The 27,003-nt window shown below is 45.7% G+C and overlaps 2 protein-coding genes across 6 annotated transcripts in view; both read right to left on the bottom strand.

Moving 5' to 3' along the window:
- The window catches only part of STK33 (serine/threonine kinase 33), a 205,349-nt gene extending 190,032 nt beyond the window's left edge, over positions 1-15,317 (bottom strand). For 4 of the 5 annotated variants that reach the window (XM_082341574.1, XM_082341576.1, XM_082341577.1 and 1 more), the window contains exon 1: positions 331-603. The gene's annotated coding sequence lies outside the window, so the exon portion shown is untranslated. Of the gene's footprint in view, positions 1-330; positions 604-644; positions 905-15,221 lie in introns of those variants that run through there. The other variant, XM_082341580.1, reaches the window with a different exon arrangement.
- The window catches only part of TRIM66 (tripartite motif containing 66), a 67,210-nt gene continuing 52,931 nt past the window's right edge, over positions 12,725-27,003 (bottom strand). Inside the window, 11 exon segments of the mRNA XM_082341407.1 lie at positions 12,725-15,530; positions 17,953-18,006; positions 18,743-18,961; positions 19,375-19,527; positions 19,922-19,996; positions 20,280-20,406; positions 20,870-21,159; positions 21,474-21,648; positions 22,102-22,162; positions 23,615-23,807; positions 23,968-24,489. Of these exon segments, the coding sequence (XP_082197533.1) occupies positions 15,519-15,530; positions 17,953-18,006; positions 18,743-18,961; positions 19,375-19,527; positions 19,922-19,996; positions 20,280-20,406; positions 20,870-21,159; positions 21,474-21,648; positions 22,102-22,162; positions 23,615-23,807; positions 23,968-24,489 (1,881 nt within the window). The 3' untranslated portion in view covers positions 12,725-15,518.

Genomic DNA, 27,003 nt, shown 5'->3' with positions numbered 1-27,003 from the left:
AGTGCTTGATATTTACTGTTCACAACGCAGTCTCACATACAGGCTCCTTGGAGCCCACAACACTTTGTGAGAAAATGTGGTCTGCAATTACGGATGAGGAAACTGAGGTAGAGCGCTTAAATTACCTGTCTACACAGAGGCTGCTCTTATGCCATACTATCTCCTCAAATGTGCCATCCACTGTGTGCAAGCAACTACACTAAGTGCTGTAAGAACTACCAAATAATGAGGTCCTACTAGGTGCCAGGCTCTAGGAGATTAAAAAGAGAAAGAGAAAGGAAAAAAAAAAACAACGCAACTTCAGAACTTTTAAGGATGTGTTACACTTACCCTAGAGTAAATTCGCTTTAAATTTCAAAAAGGTTCACGTCCCAAGCTGGGGTTGAGGTGAGAAGGTGGAGATGAACCGGGACAGCCAGGGACCACCCCAAACACCGACCCAGGGGGAAATGAGGTCCCAACGTCTGGGCCCCGGGAAACACTAGGAAGGGACGGCGGGGGCCACCAGCCGACTGAGCGGCGGAGGCCCAGCTGCCCGTTTGCCAGCGCGTTGCCACAGCAACGGCCAGGTCGGCTTTAGCCCGGGGCCTCCCGCCCACTTCCGCGGGGTCCGCCCTGCACCGCAACGCCAGGGGGCCACTCACCCGGGCCGTCGAGCGGGCTGGCTCCCAACTGGCGCGCACACTCCGCGCTGGTGGTCGCCAAGTCCGGAATTCCGCACCTGAAGAAACTTTTCGGCCGGCGGGGCAGCCGCAGGGAGGTGGACGGGGGCCGCGTCGGGACAAAGCGCGTCGGCTTGGCGTGAAGCCCTTCTCCCCGCGGCGGGGCTGGCGAGGAGGGTGCTCCCAGGTGCGTTCGGAGGCGTTCTCGCGAGCAGCTCCTCTTAGCGATGGACCTGAGAAGCCTGTCTCGGGGACAGAGAAGCAGACACATGTTACACTTTATAACAGTGATATCACAGTGCTGAGGTGATGTTCAGGCTAATATTCTCGCTCAGGGCTCGAGGCCTTGTGGTCCAGCCGGTTGGAGCTGGGGCTGTAAGCCTCGCACTGCAGTGGGTTCCGAGCTGGCCTAAAAGTCAGGGAAATGAATACCAGTGCTGGGGGGACAGACCCCGGAGTGCAGGGTGTTTGTCCCCACGGAGGCGCTGAGAAGGCTCTTGAGAGATCAAATGACAATTACCAGGAATATGTTTTAGCCACAGAGCTCTGTGGAACCATCTGAATGCGTGCCCCCCTGCAATAGAGGCTAGAAATGCGGGCTCCAGCTGTATGCTAATGTATTTCTGTCCTGAACTAGGAATGGCTTCTGTGGACACGGGTCTTGTTCTCTAGCAGCTGCCGCGGGGGTGGGGGGACGAGGGGTGGGCTCAACTCTCCAGATACTAGCCTAATTATTCAGGCAGATGTCCTCTAAAATTTATTTGATTAATAGCCAAGAACTTGGTACAGCAGGTCGATTCATTTTATTGCTTAGAGGTAGAAGTCCACCTTTGGCAACGGGTTCCTCCCGTCAGCTTCATCTGAAAACTCATAATGGCCGTGGTAAGCAACCGGTAACTTCAGTTTTGCAAATTTTCCGAACACAAAAATAATCCCCACCATGTCCTGTACTCTAGAACTTTGGGGTATTGGCCAGACTTTGTTCTGAAGAAGGACAGAACTGTTGTCTAACAGGGGTCTGGAATAGCCTGCAAGAATTTTCTCTCTTGTCTCTCTCCCCGAACCCTGCCTCTATCCAAGCATGAGTGTTAGTGCCACAATGTCCAACAAAAGAAGATAAACTCTACCATCTGCTTCACTGAGCTGTGAAGTGTGTGGACCTGCCTTTAGTCAGCAGCTGTGTAGTCTTACACTCCACAGCCTTACCAAGAAATAACTTTGAACTGTCCACTTTCTCATGGCTGTGAAAAGCCTGGTGGAGAGAAACTACAGTTACGGAGAATTGTTTGAAAGGCATGCAGCTGACCCCCTCCTCTACATAGTCTCTGGGTCAAGTGAGTTCCAAACCTGCTACATATCAGAGACATCCGGGGAGTTCTGTTTGTTTTGCTTTGTGTTTAAATACAGATTCACAGGACACGCTTCCAGAAATTCTGATTAAGTAAATCTCATGCAACCATTTTTAAAAGATCTTCATATGAGCTTGATACAAAGCTAGATTGGGAACCACTGGGCTATGTTTTATCCTGAATTAAGCCAGACCATCAAAAAGCTGTTTGTACCACTTTTTCTTCACCCTTACAAAATTGTCTCTACCAAGTCATGCTTTACCCTTATGCCATCTGCTTATATTGAGATGCTATTAAAAAAAGATACGCATGACACCTCTGAATTTACTGGAGGGATTATTTTAAGAATGATGTTTATTACATCCCAGTAGCAGAATCCTACCATATTGCCCAGCCCAGGGTTTTTCAAGTTTTTTGGACGATAATCCACCAAAAGAAATATGTTTTACGTTATCACCCAGTACACAGGTACCTACACATTTAATAACTAAAACAAGTTTTATAAAATATTACCCATTCCACATGCATTTTATCGCTTTTTAATGCTGGTTTCCACCCGTTAAATGATTTATTGACCCCTAGATGAGTTGCAAGTTGCATTTTAAAATCAGCAGTATAGGGACTTCCCTGGCGGTCTAGCGGTTAAGACCTCACCTTCCAGTGCAGGGGGTGCGGGTTTGCTCTCTGGTCGGGGAGATAAGATCCCACATGCCTTGCGGCCAAAAAAACCCAAAACATAAAACAGAAGCAATATTGTAACAAAGTCAATAAAGACTTTAAAAATGGTCCACATCAAAAAAAATCTAAAAAATTAAAATACAAAAATAAAATCAGCAGTATAGCCAGATATCTTTTTCTGGAAACTAGCCCTGATCCTCAGACAAACCAGGCCACCTGTCCACAGTCTATTGCTCCAACAGCAATACCAGAGCCAACCCAATCACATCTTTCTCCCAGGAATTTGGAATTAGGACTGAGAGATTTTAATTTTTCTAAATCTAGGTAGCTGACATAGAAACATAGAATGCTGTAATATTGAAAGTCAGAAGCTATCCACAGACATGCCTTCCCATAATGTGGCCTAGAGAAATGCAGAAAACCAAGTTGCAGGAAAAATGTGAAAAGAACAGGAAGTATGAAAGAGATTCACAAAGAGGAGAGAAGAGACCAAAAGAGTTGTGACAGCTTTCCATCCCTGATCATTTTATTTCTTGAAATGAGCTGCATTCCTGCCTTTGAATTCCACGTAATATTCCAAATCTTTATAAGATGCACTCTTTTGCTTAAGCTAGTTCAAATGGCTGAGTTTCTGTTATTGCAACCAAGATGAATCTACTTATATTGGTTTTATATGGCTTTTGTAACAAATTACCACATACTTGGTGATTAAACAATGTAAGTGTATTATCTGGCAGTTCTATAAGTCAGAAGCTCACTGGACTAAAATCAGTGTCAGCAGGGACTTGTTCTTTTCTGGAGGCTCCAGGGGAGAATCTGTTTCCTTGCCTTTTCCAGTTTCTAGAGGTTACCTACATCCCTTGGGTTCATGGCCCTTTTCCTCCGTCTTCAAAGGCAGCAATATTGCATCTTTCTGACCATGCTTCTGAGGTTACATCTCCCTCTGATTCTAGCTAGGAAGGTTCTTAGCTTTTAAGGACCCAAATGATTAGATTGGGTCCACCCAGAAATTCCAGAATAATCTCCCCATCCCAAGGTCCTTAGCTTAATCACCTCTGCAAAGTGCTTTTTGCACGGAAAGTAACATTCACAGCTTCCAGGAATTAGGACATGGACATCTAGGGGGAAGGTGGGGGTGGATGCGCACTAACATACGATCACTCTGTGCCTTAATGTATTTCAATCCTGAGTGCCAGGGAAAAAAATCTTTTTCTCCTTGAAAAACTGATTTCCTTATAAAGAAAGCAAACCATGAAATTGATCACTTTTCCCTTTTCACCTTTGCTTCTAGGAAGACAGGAACCAAATTTGCAGCTCAACATTAGTAATTTTGTCAAACTCTACTGCTTGCATATCAGTGTTACAACTTTCTTCTGTTCTCTCTCTCTTCCATTTTCCCTCATTTCTACCTTTTTTTTTTCATTGTATTGACTGTATTATTTTAAGCTGCTTCAGATATTTTGACTTGTTGTTTCCTCTGCCTATAAGTCTCTGCCCCCATACCTCCACAAGGCTGGTTCCTTTTAATCATCTATATCTCAGCTCACATGCCACCTCCTCAGAGAAGCCTTCCCTGATCCCCCTATCTAAAGTAGTCCCTCCCACAGTCTATCACATTACTTTACTTTGTTGTCCTAGAGCACTGAACACCATCTAAGACCATCTGATTTATTTTCTTTCTTCCCTCACTGGAAGTTAAGCTTCAAGACAGTAGGGACCCAGCCTCTTTGTTTATTGCTTGCTCCCAGTACCTGGAACAGTGGCTGGCAGTTAGTAGCTATTTAATAAAAAACCATGGCATTAGTAAATGAAAGAATGAATAAAGGAAGCGCAGGAAGAAGGAAAGAAGAGACTTTGTAGAACATGTTGATATATAGATGGATAGATAAATAGGTAAATAGGCTGACAGATAGACAAATATTAATTTCTAATGTGCAAATGTCACCAATATTTATAGGGAAGAATCAGAGAAACCACACAAGGAAGTAAAACATAACTCCCTACAATATGTTCATAGAGCTACTGGGTTTTCTTGGGGAACCCTTTATGTAAATGCCTTAGACAGAAAGTTTCTTTAAGTTTTCCAGTGGCTCAAGGCAGCTATGTTAAATATCCCGGCTGGTTACCATGTCTGAAGTCATCAGTTCTCAGTGAGGTGATGGATTGCAACACCATGACCCCTAACAACAACAAACTGTTGACACTGCCAAGGGAGCTCAGTCTATTCCAGGGGTCATTACTGCACAGCAATCGGCTTTCATCCTAGTCCAGTAATTATCAAAGTCACCACTGCCAACAAGTGTTATATGCTGTTTACTTAAACACTCTATGGTAACATCATTGTTACAATGCAATATCAAATTGCTTGACATTTAAGAAGAGAGATCAGAATCCAAGTTTGTCAATGTAACAAAACATAGAAGCAATTTGTATAGTTTGTTCCAGGGTTTGTTGACCCTGTTAGTAAAAATACCAAAGTCTTGGAGGGAAGAGATGGACTTCAGTTTTCGTAAGTCAAGAAGCAGTTGATTTACACATTAATTACAATTTATCTCTGTTATTCAAAAGACTCTATATCACAAAAACATCACTCCATAATTTTTCTGTTCTATAAGATAAATTATGATATTTTAAAATCATTATGTGTTATATTAAGATTTCTTAAACTGGGGGACATGTCTTTGAAAAGTGTATAATGCAAAATGTAACTTTATCCTAATGATAGCTCTTTGATTATTGGTAGGCTCTACCAATTTATACAAAGTCTTTCCACTTTTCTCTTCTCCTACCTTGACAAAAGTAAAACTGTACCTTATCCCCATAGCTCAAAACGAAATAAACATTTAGCAATTAACTCAGTTTTTCTGATCAACTGTGGATGTCTGACACAGCCCCCTTGTCAGATAAAACTAATAGAGTTCAGGTTAGTGCAAGCCAAAACTAAATTAATGGTTCATAGAGTGGAAGACTTGATACTGTTTAGATGGAAATACTCCCCACATTGATCTACAAATTCAATGCAATCCTTACCTAAATTTCAGCTGCCTTTTTTGTAGAAATTCACCATCTGATCCTAAAATTCATATGGAGATGCAAGAAACTCAGAGAAGGCAAAACAATCTTAAAAAGAAGAACAAAGTTGGAGGACTCACACTTCCGGATTTCAAAACTTACTACAAAGCTTTAGTAATCAAGACTGTCATATTGGCATAAGGATAGACATATAAAACAACAGAATAGAAATGAGAGTCCAGAAATAAATCCATGCATCATTGAACAACTGACAAGGGTGCCATGGCAATTCAATGGGTGACAGGATAATCTTCAACAAATGATGCTAGGAAAACTGCAAGAGAGTATATATGAACCTGTACCTCACACCATATACAAAAGTTAACTCAAAATGGATCAAAGACCTAAACATAGGAGCTAAAACAATAAAACTCTTAGAAAAAACACAGTTATAAATCTTCAAGACCTTGGATTAGGCAATGGTTTCTTAGATATGGCATCTAAAGCAAAAGCAACCAAAGAAAAAATAGATAAATTGGACTTCATCAAATTAAAACTTGTGCTTCAAAAGACTATCAAGAAAATAAAAGACACCCACAAAATGGGAGAAAAATATGTGCAAGTCTTATAAGTGACAAGAGTCTAGTATCTAAAATATATTAAGAATTCCTACAACTCAACAGTAAAAAAACAAATAACTCAATGTAAAAGTGGGCAAAGAATTTGAAGACATTTTTCCAAAGTAGATATACATAAAGCCAATAAGCACATAAAAAGATGTTCAATATCATTTGTCATTGGGGAAATGCAAATCAAAACCATAATGGGTACCACTTAATACCCACTAGGATGGCTAGAATCAAAAAGACAGACAATAATATATGCTGGTGATGATGTGGAAAAATTGGAACCTTCATACATTATTGGTGGGAATATAAAATGCTATAGCTGCTTTGGAAAATAGTCTGGCAGTTTATTAAACAATTAAGCATAGGGTTTCCCTTGTGGCACAGTGGTTAAGAATCCGCCTGCCAATGCAGGGGACATGGGTTCGAGCCCTGGTCCGGGAAGACCCCACATGCTGCAGAGCAACTAAGCCCGTGTGCCACAACTACTGAGCCTACGCTCCAGAGCCCATGCGCTACAACTCCTGAAGCCCGGCGCCTGGAGCCCGTGCTCTGCTACAAGAGAAGCCACTGCAAAGAGAAGCCCGTGCACCACAACGAAGAGTAGCCCCCACTCACCGCAAACAGAGAAAGCCCGTGCACAGCAGCAAAGACCCAACGCAGCCAAAAATAAATAAATAAAATAAATAATAATAAAATTAAAAAAAAAAATTAAGCATAGAGTTATCATACGACCAGTACCCAAGAGAATTGAAATTACATGTCCACACAAAAAACTTACACACAAATGTTCACAGAAGTATTATTCATAATAGCCAAAAGTGGAAACAACCCAAAATGGCCATTAAATGATGAATAGATAAACAATAAATGGTATATCCATACAATGGAATTGTATTTGGCTACAAACAGGAATGAAGTACTGATACATGCTACAACATGGATAAACCTTGAAAACATTATGCTAACTGAAAGAAGCCAGATGCAAAAAGCCATATCTTGTATGATTCCATTTATATGAAATGTCCCAAATAGGCAAGTCTGTATAGAGAAAAAGTAAATTAGTGGTTGCCAGGAACTGGGAAGAGGGAATGGGGAGAGACTGTTAACAGGTATAGAATTTCTTTTGGAGGTGATAAAAATGTTCTAAAATTAGACAGTGGTGATGGTTGAACAACCTTGTGAATATACTAAAAACCATTAAATTGTACACTTTTAAAAAGTGAATATTAGGTATATGAATTATGTCTCAAAGAGTAAAGTAAAAACAACTAAATAATACTTTATATTTCATGGATTCTAAAACCCACATATTTTTCACTTTTTAAACTTCTTTGAAATTGGGTTGCATAATTGATTACATATTACTATTGCTGTCAGCCAGGTAGCAGTCCTGACATGTGTAAAAGTCTCCCTGAAGGACCAAGAAAGTGCCAGCATCTTGGTGTCTTAGTTTTCACAAAATACAGGTGATATTCACTCACCTAATATCATCAACTCTGTTCCAGGCACTGTCCCAAATGCTTTCTGTATTTTAACTTATTCAATCCTCACAACAGCTCCATGAGATAAGTACTGTTATTATCCTTATTTTACAGACAAAGAAACAAAAGTACAGTGATTTGTCCAAGATCACACAGCTGGTACGTGTGAGTCCCATCCAGGCTGTTCTGGTCCAGAGTCTGTGCTCCTAACCATTAGGCTTCACTGCCTCACTTACCTGTGAGTGCAAGACAGCCATTACTGTCAACGGTCTTCAAGGTTTCCTACCAAAGTTGGCCAAAAGAGTAACGAAAGCTAATAATGAGTCTTGCAATGGTTCAGTGATTAAAAACACCATTCATTTGGAAGTTTGACTGGTTCATTCAAACATCTTTTGGCTATGTCTAAGGGAGTTCACAGCCCGGAACTTCATTTACAGAGCTCAGATAAGAGGGAGTAACCCCTTCCTGCTTGACTTACAAGGTGAGTAAAGGGAGCTGGAGCTTTAGTCCAGACCCTCCTCATTTTTCCCAGCTGACTGCAGAGACTGACCTCCTTCTCCTATGAGCCTGACTGGGTAAGGGACAGGGCAGACCAGGTCCCAGCATGGGGATGGAGGGATGAAGTCTCTTTTACTCATACGTGAAGAGTGTGGAGCCAGAGGAAACACCAACAGAAGCCATCTCAGGAAGAAGTGCAGGATCAAACCTGAGGCAAATATTCCACCTCCCTATTACCTGACATCCAACCTTGCTGATTTAATGCAAAGTCAATCGTTGGAAGATTGGAAGGACTCCTGAGGGTTCAAGGGTGTATAGCATTCCAGGCTCAGGAGAGAAGATGGATTGTATCACTTCCAAGAAACTACAGGCAGAAAGAAAGGATAGCTAAGCCCTCCCTGTCCCCATTCTGCCAAGGCTCTTGCCACACCCACCCCAGCTGAGCCCCTTGGATACCAGATGCCTCTTTAAGATGACTGGGGAAACCTAGCCGAAGCCAGATTGCTTCCAACAAGCTGACCCCACAGACACCCTCAGTTCCTGGAGGCCAGAGTGAGGATGGAGACTAAACTCAGAGCCCTTCACTGCCTCTCCACATCCCCTTACAGAGGCTAGCAGTAGCATTTTCCAGCCATGAGGTAATTTCACCTCCTCCAGCTTAGGCCTCTGCCTCAGAGTCCAGAAGCCAAACACAATCCTTTCAGTAGAGAAAAGACGGAAGCAAAGAGGACAGCAGAAGATACACCCAAATAAGGCAGGGTACCAAGCTCTGAACTGTTGCATAATGGAAAGAGGAATGGGTGGGCAGAGGAGGTGCCTGGAATCACCATCCTTTAATTCATTTTTTTCTCTTCTTAAATCTTCATTTGGTAACAATTTCAAACTTACAGAAAAGTTGTGACAATAAAAATAGTAGAAAGAATACCCATATACCCTCTAAACCCAGATTCACCTATTAACATTTTATCCCATTTGCTTTATTTGTATCCTGTATATATTTTTCTAATTTTTTCTAATTAGGTATTTTTCTAATTAAATATATAAATATATTGAAAAATACAATATAGATAAATTATATTAAAATATATTTTTACATACTTAAATTATAAAAAAAATATTTTTTGCACCATTTAAAAGTAAGTTACATACACTATGGCCTTTTACACCTAAATACTCCAGTGCATATTTCCTAAAAAAAAGGGTAATTTATTATATAACCACAGCACAGTTATCAACTGTAGTGTAGTTAGCATTGATACAATACTGTAATCTACTATCCATATTCCAATTTTGTCAGTTGACCCAATGATGTCCTTTAAGCATTTCCCCCCTTCCACTACAGGACCCAGTTTAGTCCTGGATATTGCATTTAGTTGTCATGTGTCTTTAGCCTTTTTTAATGTGGAACATTTTCATAGCTTTTCTTTGTCATTAGTGACATAGACATTTTTCTAAAATCCAGCCCCCTATCCCCTGACTTTAACATAACATTCCTCATTTTGGGTTTGTCTGATGTTTCTCCATAATTAGGTTCAGAGTATGCATTCTAGGCTGCGATATTGGATGGGTGATGTTGTGTCCTTCTCAGGGTATCACTTCCGGATGCACAATGTGTCCACCTGTCCCTCACTGGTGACGTTATTTTGATCACACAGTCAAGGAGTTGTCTTATTTCTCCACTGTTTAATTACTGTGTATTTTTTTCTCCCTCACAACTAATGAGCCGTCGGTAGAGAGGCAATTTAAGGCTGTGCAAATATCCCGCTCCTTATCAAAATGTCTCCCTAGCACACTTTCCTGACTTTGCCAGAGAGCTAAATGAGCACCGCTGGCGCCACCTATGGGGCTTCTGGCACACTGCAACAAAGGGAATGGGCTGTGGAGCCTCCCTCACTCCTGCCACTTGTCTGGTGCCCAGAAGCTATTTTGGCCTTAGACATTTTGAAAGAAGAGCTTTTTGAGACTTAAGTCACAAGGCTTGAGTTCTAGCTCTGACATCGCCACCAACTCATGAGGAAACTGGGACAAGTCCTTCCCCTTCTCAAGACTTCAGTGTTCCTAGTAAAATGGGAGGTTGGATGACAAAGACCTGATTTCATTCATTCATTCAACAAATATTTGTTGAGCAACTACAGGCACTGTTCTAGGGTCTGGGCAAGATTTCTGCTTTCAGGGAGCTTACACCATATGAGGGGCGACCTAGACAATGTACAAGAAAACAAATTAAGGAAATGGATAAATACACACAGTAGTAAGTGCTATGCTGACAATAAAACAAGATTGTGAGAGCGAGTGCCTGGGGTCCACTTTAGATTGGGTAGTTAGGAAAAACTCTCGGAAGAGGGGTTTTGGCTAAGACATAAAAGATGATATTTGAAATATACCATGATAAAAGTTTAAAAATACATATAAAAGTATTTGTATAAAAGCAGTACAGCATTTTAACACCAAAGTTTGGGGAAAAGACAGAAAAATTATGCATAATGCTACCACCCTAATATATTTTAGGATAATAACATTTTATATATTTGTATTTGTATCATTTTTCTTTTATTTTACATATAATTCTGTTTTGCTTTTTTCAATTTAGCATCATCTCCTAATTATTTTCCATGTTGTTATTCTAGATGCAAACATTGCATGCCTCATATTCCATTTGTTAAAATTATTTGCCCTTTTCCCTCCCAAGAACAGTGTAATAAACATCCATGTCCCCTTCATCTAGATTTACCAGTTGTTAACTTTTTGCCACATCTGTTTTACTTCTAATAATGTAATATGTAGTTTTTCTACCCCTGAGAGTTAGTTGCAGACATCATGATCCTTTGTCCCTAAACACTTTAGCATGTACCACCTAAAAACAAGGCCTTTTTCCTCTGTAACCACAGCTCAAAGTATCGCTCTCAGGAAGCTTAATATTAATACAAGTTATCAGCCCATATTAAAATTTCCCCACTTGTCCCAATAATGTCCTTTCAAATGAGCTCGATAATTATTTTAACTGATATCTCTGCTTTCTGAAATACTTGAGAGGTTTCTCAAGCCAGAAGAAGTTTAGAATTTCTTTCTCCCTTTATGTATCTTCTGACTCTGTTGGATTCCTAATTCAAACAAAGACTTTGAGAGTCTTTGTCTCAGTTCAAGTATGCCTATAGACTCTTTAAATATCATTTTAAATTATATCATATTAATTATTTAACCATCTTCTATAGGCTTTTCATTGTTTCTAATATTCTACTGTTACAAATCTTGATCACACCTAAAAAGTAACATAAAAATTAAAGATAATATAAAGTAATAATAACACTAAAAATAATAAATCCTAATATCATCAAATATCCTGAGTTTTTATCTATTCCCAATCGTCTCATAATATTCTTTAAACCAGGATGCAAATAAGTTCCATACTTTGCAATTGTTTTATATGCTTTTTTAAGTCTCTTTAGTCTGTAGGTTTCCCCCCCATCTCTTTTTTTTTTTTCCTTGCAATACATTTGTTGGAGAAACCAGGTCATTTGTTCTGTCATTGCTCACAGACTGGATTTTACTGATTGTATCCTTGTGATGTCATTTTAAATGTTCCTCTGTTCTTTGTTTTTCCTCTCAATTGGGAACTACATCTGTAAATTGGTAGTTAAATCTAGAGACTTGATTAGATTCAGATTCTATTTATTTGGAAACACTTCATAGATGATGTTGTGTATCAGGAGACATGTAATGTCCGGATGTCTCTGTGATATGGGTAACCTTGGAGGGTCACTGCCTAGATCCATTCATTCACTGGGGGTTGAAAAATGGTGATATTCGAGTTTACCAACCCTTCCATTATTAGCGAGAAAACTTCTGAAAGAGATACTTCCCCTTGCAAACAAAGAAGAACAAAGAGCATCGCTCACCACCCAGTTGGACAAGGATTAAGCTATCAGTCACAGCAGGCACTGACTGACATGCACCCTGAGAGGAATTCAGGATGAAAAACAGGATGAGGCACTCTGTGCTTTGGAAAAACAGGGCCTACCTAGATAGTTAGGTCAAAATGAATGACAAATATTCATTACAGTGTCCTTAACCCCCACAATGGCTAGAAACCATTGGGCAGAGAGGAGCACTAAGGTTAGGTAACTGGGGGATATCACTATATAAAGGATATTCCTAAAGCGTTTAACGTCCAGAAGTGGTGGGCATTCTTAAGCTGCTTTTCCCCCTAACTCTCCTTCAGACTTGCTGCCTGTATTTTAAAGAACAGGATGTGTTCGTGCAATAAGAAGCAGAGAGCTGAGTTCTTCCCTAGAGAGGAAGCTCCCCAGTCTACTCTTCCTCACCTTGTGTCTTAACGATGTTGGAGTCTGAGGGTGAGAAGACCATGAAGCATGTTCAACCATCTCCACTCAAAAAACACTCCAGGACACAATTACTGGTAAAGAAAAGTGCTATCTTTTAATTTGTTCTAGAATGTGTAGGTCCTATTAAGATCAGTGACACTTCCCCTTATCATGTTCTTCCCTCATGCCCCCAACCACTTGGGATCCAACGTCCACTTCTAGAAAAGGCCTAGGAGGAACTCACCCTACATAGCCAACGAAGGGGTGCAGTTTGAGGAATGGGTATATGGCTCCAGAAGCAGCACCAGCTACTAAAGACTTTCCTCAAAGCAGCTCATTTTGGCCTGTGAGTCCCTTTGCCCTGCCTTGGTCAAGACTCCCTAGCTGTGAACTGCTCCAGTGTTCCCTTGCTCCCTGTGTGGCCTGAGCTTTAGAATTAGAATCACCATTACCATCTTTAGAGCTGGAGAGCCTCTGAGAGAGCACTGTTTTCACCATCCTTCCTCCCCACAACTTTATAGATGGGGAAACTGTACCCAAGGTCACACAGTTCACAACTGGCAGAGCCAAAATTTTGGTGTTTAGCATCTCAAATCAGATATCTTTCTACCATACCCTCCTGCCTCCAAGAAAACAACCGGCATCTGCTTCTAGCTCCAGGAACAACTGGAGCAAGCAGGTGGTGGTGACCAGAACAGACGGGAAAGACCCAGCTAAAGAGGCCAGGCTGACCCCAGCTGAACCCCAAGCAAGTGATGAATCACAGCACTGCCCAGTTTCCCTCCGTCAGAATGTTATCAGTGGCAGACACTCACCCCCGCCCCCGCCAGGATTCTCCCCCTGGCTAGCAGAACTGAACCATGCATGGAAACATGCTTACCATGATTCCAAGACCTTACCGACTAAGGCAGGCGCTAACAGGTATGAGGATCCTGGTGAAGAGCTGCCCACCAGCTGGGTAATCCAGCTTACCAAGTTTCTTCTTGGTAAGATCCAGTCCACATTCTTGGGCTGATTTATATGGGGCCTCTTAGCAAACATGGCTAAAATCTGTCTCTGTGCTGCACTGGGAGAGACAGACAGAGACAATCACAGATGGTGTCCTCCCAGCAGAGCTCATACACATGCTTGGCATGAGGAGAACTGAGTCCAGGAGAAGAAATGAACTCAAAGAGAACAGGCAGACACAGACGGTAGGGAGCAGGAGCAGCTGTGCTTCCTCCTGACTATCCTACCCCTAAAGAGGAGAGACCACAGAAAGCTACAGATGTGTCCCCCTGTCAATATTTCAAGGAAGGCTCAGCCTGTGTGGCTGAAAGGTAAGAGGATAATCCAGAGAATTGTGCTGTCATGAAAGCCAAGTGAAGAGGGTTTTTCAAACAGGAAGTGGCAGATGATGTGAAATGCTGTAGAGAGTTCAAGACAGTTGAGGACCGAAAGGTATTCGCTTGATTTGGCAACTGGGTGGTCACTGGCGACTTTTATGAAAATCTATAGAGGATTGGAAAGTGATGAAGAAGAAATCAATGGAAAGATTTTTTTTAAAGAAACTTGGCTATTGAGGAAAAAACTGTAAGTGCGACAGACTCTAAGAAATTTTGTTTTAATCTTGGGGAGAACTTTGTTTGTTTGTAAGCTATGTGGAGGTAATCAATGGAGAGGGAGGTTGAAGACCCTGGAAAATGGGAGCAGTGGGATATGCAATGGAGCAAAGTCTTGGAAGACATATAGCAGGATTCAAGAACAGAGCACCAAATAGGAGCAACTGGAAAGGACCTGAGGAGGGATACAGACACAGAGGGATGGGAGGGGGAGAGGAGCACACGGACAGGAAAGTTTTTGCTTTAGGGCCTCTCTTCTGTGAAGTAGGCAATGAGGCCAGTCATTTGCTGACAGCAAAGATGAAGGGCATGGATAGAAAGCAGAGTAGTAACAAGTCAAAGACACACCAATCAATACTGAGAGCCCAACTGAGACTGTCAACTCTGAATTTTTCATGCTTAGGGGCCCAGAGAGAGGGAGCAAAAAATAGGTTGATGCAGAAAATGGAGAATGGTTGATAGTTTCAGCAGAAGTTGGAGGAGATGAGGAAGTTCAGGATGCTGACAAAACCGTCAGTGTGTCATGGGCCATGGGTTTAGGCTCAGGAGAGGAAGAAGTCCAGGAGAAAGCTGAAAGACTGGGAGAACAGAAAGCTAAGGTCTTGGAACTGGGCTAAAGGAGCAGGCAATTTATTTAATAGCAGTGTTGGAGTGGGAGAAGAGGAAGCATAGGGGATGGTAATCCAAAAGGAACAAAGTCTCAGTTCAGGAGTTCAGAAGAGAAGACTATAGGTGACACCATGGAGTGAGAGAGAAAGCAGAGCAGAGCCCAGGAACAAACAAGAAGAGGTCTAAGTCTTAGAGGCAAGGCAAAGACCTGTTGCCAGAAATGGGTACAGAGAGCCAGAGTCCGCCAGGGTTGATGGTAGGGTCTTCTGTGGAGCAGAGCCTGCAGAGGATCTGGTGGCTGCTGCCAGGGAGGGGGTACCTGCAAAGACAGGCAGGGTGTGTAGCTGGCAATCGCTGGAAGTTAGGCAAGGCCAACCTACCCATTTCTAGAAGAGTGCACTAAAATCTCCTTTGCATCAACCGAAGCCACTCCATTCTTCTGTTTCTCAGTATACCCAAGAAACCCAATTTCTCTTCTAGGACTGCATTCTATACCATAAGAATCCAGAACTCATTGTATTTCCATTTCCTGACTTTGTCAATGACCAAAGGACTTAACTGACTCCAAAATGGGGCCATTATGGGAATAAGTCAAAAACAGGATTAGCTCAAATGTTAGCAAAGAGCCAGTGAAGTCAGTCACTCAGCTAGTAGCCTTTTGTTCAACTTCTGAAACATCATGTTGTTTTCTGCATGCAAAAACAAAACAAAACCATCAGTTAAAACACTGGTGCTAGGTACACAGGAAAAGCCAGGGAGAGGGCACTGTTGTGGGGTAACCAACGTAGGGATGGTGGGCCAGGGCCTCGCACCCTTGGAGGAAAGGACACCCTACCTCCCACCCCTCCCCCACTGCTCAGGTGCCTAAAGGGAGCTTCTCAGCATGCAGGGTCTCTGCAGTGGGAAGGGAATATGTGACTCTCTACCACATTACTAAGGTCCACTGGCCCAGCAGGCTACACCCAAGCTGGGAACTTCACTGATAGAAGAGAAGCCAAGCACTTAACTAGGTATTTTGCTTCATATTTGTGGTTTCTAGCTGGTCTTGGAGAAAGATGTCAATTGGGTTTGAGCCTGTCATAGCCCTCACCCAGCTGCCCAACACAAAACACTGGTGAAGCTCATTCAGAGAAGGTGTGAAGGTGGGCCACACAAAGAAAAGATGACCAAGAGGAGGAATTAATGAGGTAATTACAGAGAGAACCTTGCCAAGCCAACTAAACAGAGAAAAAGATTTGAAAATTGAAAGGGAAGTGGTCAGAGCCCAAACCATAAAGTCAGGTGAGCTCCAAAGAGTAGAGGGTTACATGTAAAGATTGCCTGGCTACTGGATTATTCAAGACTTAGTTACCCCAAACTAGAAAATAGGATTATGGAAGTTCATCTGCTTAGGAGAGCTTGGCATGTGCTGGTGAAAGAATGGCAAGTCAGTGGGCACAGTCTGCTTTGAAGTGAAGATGCTCTCTCAGCCTGGGTGGAAAAGCAACGAGCAGTCCCATCCACTCACAAGGAGAGAAGAAATGTTTTCTCTGATCAAAATTATCCCATTAACAAGGGCCCTACAAATAAGAACTTCCTGAAACTGCATCTCTTAGCAAAAGTAAAGCCATGACCTACAGCCCCCTTGAAATTAGCTAAGCCATGACAGGACCAGGGAGAGCTGTCCCCAGGCCAAGCCAACATCAGCAATAGGTTCCTTCTCAACCAAGCCCTTGCTCGTGAGGTGGCCTGACCCCCAGCATCATCTGCCTATGCCTGTTCCTCCCAAACACCTTGCACAGACCACAACAGTCCATCCGAGATGCAGCCTGGAGCTCCGCTCCTGTGCCTGTGACCTCCAGAACACTTCTCTCTGCATTCTAGGAGAAATAAAGTCCTGAAGTTGCTTCAGGGTCACCAAAGGACACCAAAGAGGCTTCTCGCCTCTCAGTTTTCCCCTTTTCCACCCCAGATAGAACTTCCACGAATGCTTAGGTCTGGCTCCTGCTGGTCCCTCTGGCCTTCTCCAACCTCCAACAAAAAAAGGGCTGCCAGCAGAGTCTTGGCTTTTTCTGGGCTGTGGACAGCCTGAGGGCAGGCGAGTCAGAGGACTCACTTCTGATCTTTGGCTCTGTGAAGTGGAGAAGTTGAGAACTAGGATCTCTAAGCAGGAGGAGAGACCCAGCAGAGTGAGCTGGTTGTGGGTCATTCTCCTTGGCCTGGAACCTCTGTATGTGAAGCAGACAGCAGCTTCCTCATAGTTTTCCCAAGCAGAACTCAGGGTCTGGACCTCTGAATGGACATAATGAAGGGGTGGCCACCAACAATCACTTCTAAGAAGCAGGTTCTGACACCAAAGTAGTGGCACAGATGGCACGCTCTGAAGTTAACATCTTCTTAAGCCTGCCAGTGAAATCTGAGCCTAAAGATGTTAAGTGGTCTCTGCACAGCCACCCAGCCCCATCAAGAATGCCATACTATCCAGAGCTTCACAGAGGCCACCTAAGTCAGCATCAGGAAAGGGGGCATGAAAAACAAATACCCTGAAAACCGTTAGAACCCGAATAGGCACCAGTTGAGACCTATGGCCTCTAGAAGCCTCATTGCCCTGTCCAGGGCAGGTGCCTCTGTCCGAGCAGGCCAAACAAAGGCAAACAGTGACAGTCTTTGGCTGTGCTGGGCCAGGGATCACAGGCCTGCCATATGTCAGAACCTCTCTCCCTTCTTTTACCCTCTTCTGGGCCCAGGAGGAGTTCAGATATATACATTGCTCCTGAGCCCTGCACACTGAAAGGTGAGAAATGTCTGCCTTCCTCAGCAGAAAGAATTCACCAAGGAAGTTTGGTCCTCCCAAGCCTAACTGGGCTTGGTCTTGTCAAGTGGACCCTACACATCTGATGGTTCTGGTAATAGGGAACACCCCCCTCTTTGCTGTTTATTCTCTGTAGTGGATGCACTATGGCTCCAAAATAAATGCTGTAAGATGCAAACGGCAAAGAAGGGCACTATGAGCTCAACAAGACTTGTCTCACATCCACAATCCAAAGAGAATGAGCTGAAAGGTGGGGAGGAGTGGTCAGCAGGATGGGGCACCAGCTGCCAGAGTACTTGGTCTCCTTCCAGCCCTCACACCTGGGAGATGCTGTTGGCCAGGCGGAACGACACTCTTTTTGCTCTTTCATTCTCCTGAAAGAAGAAAAAATATTTGGAATCAGAATGGCCCAGTGTAGGGTTTATCAACGTGAAAAGGCCAACTGTCCAGACTGGGATTCCCCAGAGCCAAAGTGTTTTATTCCACCCCAGGAATGCAACAGCAAAACGCACTGAAGCCACTGAACACTGTGTGCCAAGTGCTGCAAACAACCGGGGATGGCTAGTCAGACCCTGGCACACAGTGGGCAGGCAATACATTTCAGCGGAATTAAATAGCACTGAATTGATGTTTCGGGTCTGCACAGGTGAGACCAGACAAAAGGTCAGATTAGATGTCTTTCCTGCAAGCAAAACCTCTCCTTCCTTCTCTACACCAAGGGGCTGAAAAGACTCTCCCTTTCTCCCAAACCCAAGTTGAGATCAGGCACTGAGACCAGGTCCTTCTCTTCTTATGGGCGTCACAGTGTGGAGTAACCCGCACTGAGCTGGGAGTCAGGAGGCCTGGTCCTGCTGCTAATTTTCTGGGTGGCCCTGGGCAGGTACACCCATGTCTCAGGGCTCTGAGCCTCAGTGGCCCTTGGAGCTGATGAGCCCTGCACTGCCTTGCCTTTGTCTTAGGCTAAGGGGTTGCAAGTGAGGGCTCATTGTCACCACTCTCTTGTGCCACCTGAGCAGCTTCACTTCCGGTTACTCTGTACATGCTGCGTGGGTGCCCCCTGCCAGCCCGGTCACCCACCCACCTGCCTGCCAGCTGGCAGCACCTCCTTACCATATGTCGCCGCCGCCTCTTGGGTTGGATGCCCTCCTGCATGTAGTGGGGCCATGGAAAGCCCTGGGGAGTGGAATTGCCACTCTCACTAGACTCCTCCTCAGAGTCTGAGTCCTCTTGCCTTGGCTGAGCAAACCGTTTCTCCGGGTAGATCTCCTTCAACCAGCCCTCAAAGAACACCTCCAGGCAGCGGCCTGCCTCTGCAACCTCTGAGTCGGGCTGAAGGGAGAGGAGAGCAGTGAGGGTCTGGCCCCCTTCCACCAGCCCATCTCTTCCAGGCCCCTCAAGAGCTATACAGAGAGTGCAAAGCCTGGCTGGGTCTCCTGGATGTCTGGAACTTTACATTTTCTCCTCAGGGCCCAGGATAACCAGTTCAGTATCAGCTCTTAAAGCAGACGTGACCCTGACAGTTACCCACAGATGGCCAGTCTCTAGCAGCCCCCATATTCCTCCTGAGTCCATGCTGAGGCCCAAATGTGGGAAAGAGCTTATAAACATTCACTACGGTAGGCCCCAGGAGGCCTGCTCCCAGTTCCTCATGGCAGCCCAGGCCCAAACCAGACACTTCTGCCCAGCCATGACAGTCTTGGGGTCATTGGAAATAGGGGAGAGGGAAAACAGGGAAGACATACATAATTGAACTTAGCACAGTTCCAGAACATGAGGCGGACGTCTGATACCACCTCCTCCGGGGTGGTGTAGTGAGCTGGGTCCTTCTTTTGCAGCTTCCTCCGGATGATCGACAGGTCCATGGGTCTCTTGATAATCTGGTAGTAATGCCGGGCCTTGCGGGAGGAGAGAAGAGGAAGCAAATAGGAAGAGAGAAGTAGAGGAAAGAGCGAAGGATAAGAAGGAAGGAGAGAGAGAGAATGAGTTGGAATGGAAATAATAGAACATAAGACAAAGGCAGCAAGAAGAAACGTGTGGAGGGAAAAGACAAAGAGAAAGGGAAAAGGAGGAGTGGTTTACATGTCAAGTCAGGTCTGACGCAACAGCAGCTGTTGGCTGGGGGGCTGTAGTGGCCACGGCCCCTGGGTCCCCTACGCCATGCACAAATTACCCCTGCTTCCAGTGGCCACGCTCTGAGCCCACCCTGGGGACCGCCACGACCTGCTCCAGGCCCAGGGCGCTCTGAGCAGAAAGTCCAGTAGCCGGCAGAAGCGGTGAGGCTTTCCTTACCAGCGGGCTGACAGGCTCGTGGAAGGGCAGGCTGAGGCTGTTGCAGCACAAGGACAGTACCAGCTTCTCACACTTCTGCAGAAAGCAGAGTTGGCAACCGTGTTACTTTATTCTGGCCCCACTTCAGTAAGGACTAACGATAGTGACCCTGATGGCTCTGTCCCACATGGTATGAGTCACTATACTAAGGCACAGTTCAGCCGCCCAGGCCAGAGGGAAACAGCTGGCAGAAGAAAAATCATAGTCAACCCCCATAGGCATAGCCCAAAAGAGAGGGATCCAGAGAGGCCTCTCACACCCTCAGAAAAGACTCAGCCCCCATGGGCACAGGCAGGCTGCCCCAGGGACCCCTCCCTACCTTCTGGTCACACGCGCTCAGGCCAGGAGGGGCCCGCACTCCAGGCTGGTTATAGCGGGCATTCTCGCAGTCGTACTCCATCTCAGGCTGGGTCAGGCTGCGGCACAAGGTACACACCCAATCTCCCCTGCAGAGGCAAGTGAGGCCAAGTTAGCCCTCAGCACATTGCCCAGAGCCCCCTCCCTTGTCCCACTACCCCAAGACAAGCTTGGGGGGTGGTGACATGAGAAACTGAGTCCCTAGCCCTGCCCTGTAGAGAATGGCTTCCTAGCCACAAGCTTGAAAGAAATTTAGTAACTCAGGATTTAGTGAATCCAGAAAACTAGGAGTTAGCAAGGGTCTGGGAGAGGGGTATAGGGACAAATCTGGACAGGAGGAAGCTGGGAACAGAGGAGGAAGGGAAGCATCCACCTGTCTGTGTGCAGAAGACACACAGCTATAGTGCCACGAAGTCACAGACCTGTAATTCATGCAGGCCCAGAGAGGGGAGGAAGTCCACCTGAGGGAGCTCTGTGGGCCTGGCCTGGAATAATCTCCCTTGGAAGATCACCATGCTATCCTGGCCAGGGCCTGGGGTTGGCGTGACTCACCCTGGGAAGCTGAGCAAGGCTGGCAAGTGGCAGGAAAGGTGGTACACTTTGGGGCAGCGGTCACAGCACAGCAACTCTCCCCCGTTGAGGCACACAGCACAGAAATCCTCATTCTCTATCGGTACTGGGGGCCCCTTCTTGGCTCCAGGGGTTCGAGGAATGAGCCTGTGTTCTTCAGGAGATGCACTCTCCACTTCTGGTGGCCGCTGCCCAGCCAGAGATGTGACAGTGACCTTTCTTCCCCCCAGGTTTGGGGCCTGGATGGCATCAGACAGGTGGTTCTGGCTGACCTTGGGGAAGAAGTGAGTCTGAGCAGTCAGAGCACGGCACCAAGTGGTGGAGGGAGGGAGAGGAAAGATGACAAGCCCTGGGCACCGACTTATTCCAGGACCCCAAGACAGCCAAGCCCCAGGAACACTAGGACAGCTCACTCCTAGTGCGCATCTCACAGACTACTTGTAGCAGGATACAAGGTCTGGCCAAGCTACAGCCCCATTCAGAGACTCAGAACAACGCCAGAGCCAGAATTCTCCCAGTAGCAGAGAGGAAAGAGAGGCTCCTAGGCTGGGCCAAGGTTCAAGGAGAAGGCAGAGAAAAGTGGTACCTTAATGGACATGCTGGAGGACTCAGTACCACATTCAATGATCAGCAGCAAGCTCCCATCCTGCTCATTCTTCTGTGGCTTCAGCTTGAACACAGGCATCTCTCCTGAGGAGGCAGCACAGATCTTGAGCCGCTCCAGTCGCACATAGGGAATCTTGGGCTCACTATTGAAGGGTCTAGGGCAAGAACAACATCCCTGGGTCTCGGTGGGAGCCTCCTCTGGCCCCAACCTCTAAGTCAGGCTCATCCATGATCCCACAACTGAATTGCTGCTCAAGATCTCCTCAGTCCAACCCTCTACAGGCCCCTATTCCACCCTGCTACCAGCTCTGCCTGGCCAGGTCCTGCCAGGCCCTGGGAGCCCTTTGATCAGAGAAAGGGGGGGTCCCTGAAGAGGGAGGACCGCGCACAGACCGCATGCCTCACGGCGCAGGAGCCAGGACATCCTCCCACAACCATCCCAGACGCCCAACCACACACCCGACTCCAGGGTCTGGGGGTTGAAGAAGACAGTTGCAGGCAAACTTCTGCTTCTAGTTAAGTCATCAAGGATGCTCACTTCCTGTGCCAACCTCCCAGGACATGAGGTTGGAGGGTGAGAGAGGGAGGGTGGACCCAGCGTCTGTTACCTGATGCTCTGGTTCCCTTTTGTACCCAGGTCTAGGGCTCCTTGTTCAAAATTCTCACAGTCTAAGGCAAAAGACAAACAAATACACTTATGATAACACATCCTGTCACCCATACCTTCTACTCATATCTGCTACTCATACTTTGGCCACACACCTGTCACACCATTGTTACCAACAATGTAATCACTCATAGTGGTGACAATCCTACCATATCTCCCCCTCCTGAGGGGGGAAGACGCCCACTTTCTTTTAAAAAGATAAACAAAGGTAACACTCAGAGGCTGCCTGGGGGTGAGGGTTTGGTCAGGTGCCAAGGGGCCAGCTTCTCACCCTCAAAATGAGCTCAGAAATCACTTGTTCCCCATACATGCACTGGTGTCACCTGCTCTTAGGAGTCATTCTGTCCAACCCCTGCCTTTTCAGCCAAGTGCTGGGATTTCAGCACAGCCTGAGAATCCAGCTCACCCTCCAGGGGCAAGAGGCTCCCAGGAACCCTCCCCTGAGAAGTGCAGTCTGTGTAGATGGGCAGGGAGCAGTGAGGGGAAAGAGGAGGACACTAGCATTTACTGAGCGCCCACTCAGCACCAGACACTGTCCTGAGCACTTTCTATGGGCAAGCAGGGTTCAAAAATTTAATCGCTTAAAATTCGGGGTTACATTATTGTGTAGTTAAGAAGAACCAGTGTGAGGAAAAAAAGAGAAAGATTGTTTCATTTTCATCTATTAAATATGTAGGAAATAGACTGATCATTACACACTAAACATTTATGAATCATACACTGAAATGAGAAGGCCCCCAATGCTCACTAGGCAGTTGCTAACTTCCCAACTCCCTCACTTTCTCCAGAAGGAAGGAGCCTTAGCCTAGCCGCATTTGAGAAGGGGTGTGGGTAGCTGAGAAGAGAATCAGAGCCAACCTCCACCAGTCCAAATTCCCTTTACTATGAGGCACAAATCTACATTAATGCCAGGTGCAAGGCAAATTCTTGTTACTATAGAGTAAGTCATCAAGTGATTTCACTGTAGTTATTTGTCCCAATAGACTATGAAGTAGCTATGATTAGCCCCATTTACAGAGAAAGAAACTAACTCAGAAAGGTTAGGTATCTTGCCCAGGTTCAAACATAAAGAGATAGAGCAGGTCTGCTAACTTAGATCTATCACACTCCGAAGTCAGACATGCTCTTTCCCCTAAAATATTTTGCCAAGGCTAGCCCTTCTAGGATGTGCTCTTCCTGTTTTCCCCTACCTATAACCCAGACCCCCCGAAATTTTGCATGGGGAATTTTACAAGGAGGCTAATTTCTGGCCATGCCTGGATCAGTCATGGCCACAGTGAGGGAAACAGAACAGGCATCAATAAGTCAGTTCTGGGGGGAGAAGTGAATTTAGCCCGAGAGAAACACTGCTCCCTCAGGCTCAGAGCAGCTCTGCTGACCTCTTTCTCACGGCAGCGCTGAGCCCATCTGCTCAAGTGTGTGGTCAGCACGAAAGGCAGGCTGCTGAGTCTCACCTTTTGGGCTCCGGTACTGCTGCAGGGCCACGGATTTGTTGACCACTGGGACCAGTGCAGGTTTTTTCACAGAGAGGTTAATTGGCTCCTCCAGTTCTGAGGGGATAGCCAAATCCTTGGAAGTGTCCGGACCAGGGGCTGTGGGGCCTTGTCCCAGAGAGTCAGTGAAGCGGGTAGAATCCTCATTTTCCATCTTTCAAAAGTGAAAGGCCAACAAGAATCAAAGAAATCAGACGTTTTTCCTGTCGGTGGTCACAGAGCTGTTAAGCTAAGGCCAGAATAAGGCCTTCAGGGGCTACCCTTTTGCCCAGCAACGAGCAGAGGAAGTTGAATGGCATTTCCCCAAGACCTACCTTACACAGGGCATTCCCCAGGGAGGGGTCAGCCCCATCCCCAGGGCACAGGCTCCCTGAAGTTCGGCCAGAGCCAGGACTGCAGCTGGATCCGGTTTCCGACTGCATGTTAGAAGCCGGAGGCACGCTCTGCAGAGGACAAGCTGCCAGGCTTGGTACAGTGTGGGTGGGACCAGACATCAGGTTGGGCCCAGTCTGAGAGTGATCACTTGCCAGGCTTGTGATGGCCTGGGAGGGATCACTCGTCAGGTTGGGCATGGAGTGGGGTGTGCCACGCACAAGGCTGGGCATGGTCGGCAGGTGACTGGCTGTCAGGCTGGGCATAGCCTGGTTCTGACCGCCCACCAGGCTGGACACGGTTGGTGGGGGGCCACTCAGCAGGCTTGGTACCACCTGGGGTGGGGCAGCTGTCAGGCTGCTCGCACTCTGGATCTGTGGTTCTAAGGTCCTCGCCAGCCTGGTAGACGACAGTTCCATCTCCAGTGTGTTGGAAAAGCCCATGACGCTCACAGAAGTGGAGTGCTGCAGGAGCAAAGACAGGGGACAGTCAGGCTGTTAGCTAGGAATGGTGGGAGGGAGAGGACAGATGCAGCCCACAAGAGTTCCATGCTCAGATTTCACTCTGCCTCAGAGTCTGGTAGCTGCAGGGAACTCAGACAGCACATGAAGTCCTATTTCCATTCCCCTACACCAAGGAGGCTGGTGGGCTATGACACAGAGAGGCAGGCACGGCTGAGGACACTGGTGTGCATGCATGTGTGCATGTGTGTATGTGTGTGTGAGAGGGAGAGAGAGACAGACTGACAGACGAAGAGAGGGAGAGAGAGAGGGACAGCCTACCACCTGACCTGAGGGTGGTACACACTCACACACACACATACAATCAGCCACATCCCTCACCCCCTTTCCAGTACCTAAGCAAAGGGTCAGACTGTAGGACTGCCCTCCCACTTCACATTCCCCTCCGACTACAGCACTAGTGGCCTCTCTTCCCTTCTGGGGGTCCTACAGGATAGTTTCTGCTACATAAAAATGGGAGGAAGTTCAGAAGGCTCAAACCCTGATCTGCTGCAGACATTCTCTGAGATAATGCCAAGGCTTGGGGAGCCCCAGTCAGTCCTGGGTAACCTGGGTCAAACTCCAGAGCCTTCTCACAGCCTTGCTCAGATCAACTCCAGCACCACCAGCATCAGATTGAAGACTTTGATCAAGAGATGTGAAGGTCTTTTCTAGCCCTGCTATACCTGCCAAAGACATTCTAATCCAGGGGCAGAGAACATCAGAGCAGCTAAATCTTAATATGGACAATCTGGACAATCATTGGATGAGGCAATAATATTCCAACCCCCATAATTCCTTTCTCATTTCTAACTGCTTGGTGACCTAGGCAGAAGAGACTTAAAAGCTTGATAAAAAGAAGTTAAAGACATAGATACTGCACTGAATCCATTTCAGTTTTTCAGGTTGGAGAAAGAGATTTGATGGAAGGGAGACGGTGGGAAGACTGGTTCTAAATGCAACCTTCAGGAATTTATAAGTTTGATATCCTTGCCTTTTTTTAAGACAGAAGATATAATAAGTTGACATCTTTTGAAAATCGAAGGAGAAACAAGGAGTAAATATCTCTAAGTTTCCAAAATCAGTGTCATAAACCTGTCATTCTTTTTCCCATGAATAAGACATTCAGATTTCCACAGGAAAAGAAATACTTCAAATACCCTCTCAAGTTTCCATATTAAGTTAGTAAAGCTAATTAACAGTGAAGAAAAGACTCCTCACCTCAGTGAATGTCACCCTAGTCACCCAGTTCTTCAAGCTGAATCCCAGGAGGAAGACATCAGTGGAGCATCCTTCCTCCCTCACCCAAGCTGATACCAGACCTCATCAATTCCACCCCTTAAACATCTCTCAGATATTCCCACTATTCCTCTCTGCTGCTGGTGTCCTAGCCTGGGTTACACATTCATATTTTCCCAGACTACAGTAGTGGTCTCCTCAGTGGAGAAGGAGTTTCAAAACACAAATCTGACCACATCAGTCCTCTGCATAAAACTGTACTGTGCTCCACTGAGAAAATGCTCAGCAAGGCTCCTAAGGCCTTGATGCCCTCTTCCCTGTCCTGCTTTGCAGCCACAGTCCATACAACAGCTCTCTCCTCATTCTCTGAACTCCAGCCACTCAGACAATTTTTCAGTTCCTGAAACATGCCAGCCTCTCTCTTCAGACAGACTGCTTCTTCTGCATGGAACATTCTCCTAGCCCTGCCCCTGTTCCACTTACCTTCTGAATTCAGCTCACCTGTGAATTTTCGCTCTAACCCAGACCAGCTCCCCCCTTTTATGCTCTCATAACTCCTGGACCTTATTCTCATAGCACAATCTGTGATACCATTTGGTTAATATCTATTTCTCCTACTAAACTGTAAACTCCATTAGAGTGTGGATTTTGTCTGTTTTGCTTATCCACTGTATTTCTAGACGCAAGAGCAGTGCTTGGCTGAATAAATGAATTAATGAGCTATTCACAATTTTTTTAAAACAACAACAATGCATGACTGTTTATTACACAAATTGTAAGCCAAATGAATAGCAGCTTAGTTCTACTAACAACTAAGTCTATGAGTTTCTCTAAAATAATGCCTATTTTTTTACAAATTAATTAATTAATTAATTAATTTTTGGCTGCGCTGGGTCTTCGTCGCTGCGCGTGGGCTTTCTCTTGTTGCAGCGAGTGGGGGCTACTCTTCATTGCGGTGCACGGGCTTCTCATTGCGGTGGCTTCTCTTGTTGCAGAGCACGGGCTCTAGGCACGTGGGCTTCAGTAGTTGTGGCGTACGGGCTCTAGAACACAGGCTCAGTAGTTGTAGCGCACAGGGTCAGCTGCTCCGCGGCATGTGTGGTCCTCCGGGACCAGGGCTGGAACCTGTGTCCCCTGCATCGGCAGGCGGACTCCCAACCACTGCGCCACCAGGGAAGTACCTGCCTATTTTTATATAGCTAAAATTTATTGAGAATTTATTATACACAAGGCAATTTG

Source organism: Balaenoptera borealis, assembly GCF_965194805.1.
Source record: "Balaenoptera borealis genome assembly, chromosome: 11".
Lineage (NCBI taxonomy): Eukaryota > Metazoa > Chordata > Mammalia > Artiodactyla > Balaenopteridae > Balaenoptera > Balaenoptera borealis.
Note: the sequence above shows the minus strand (reverse complement) of the source record. Positions and strands in the feature narration are given on the sequence as shown.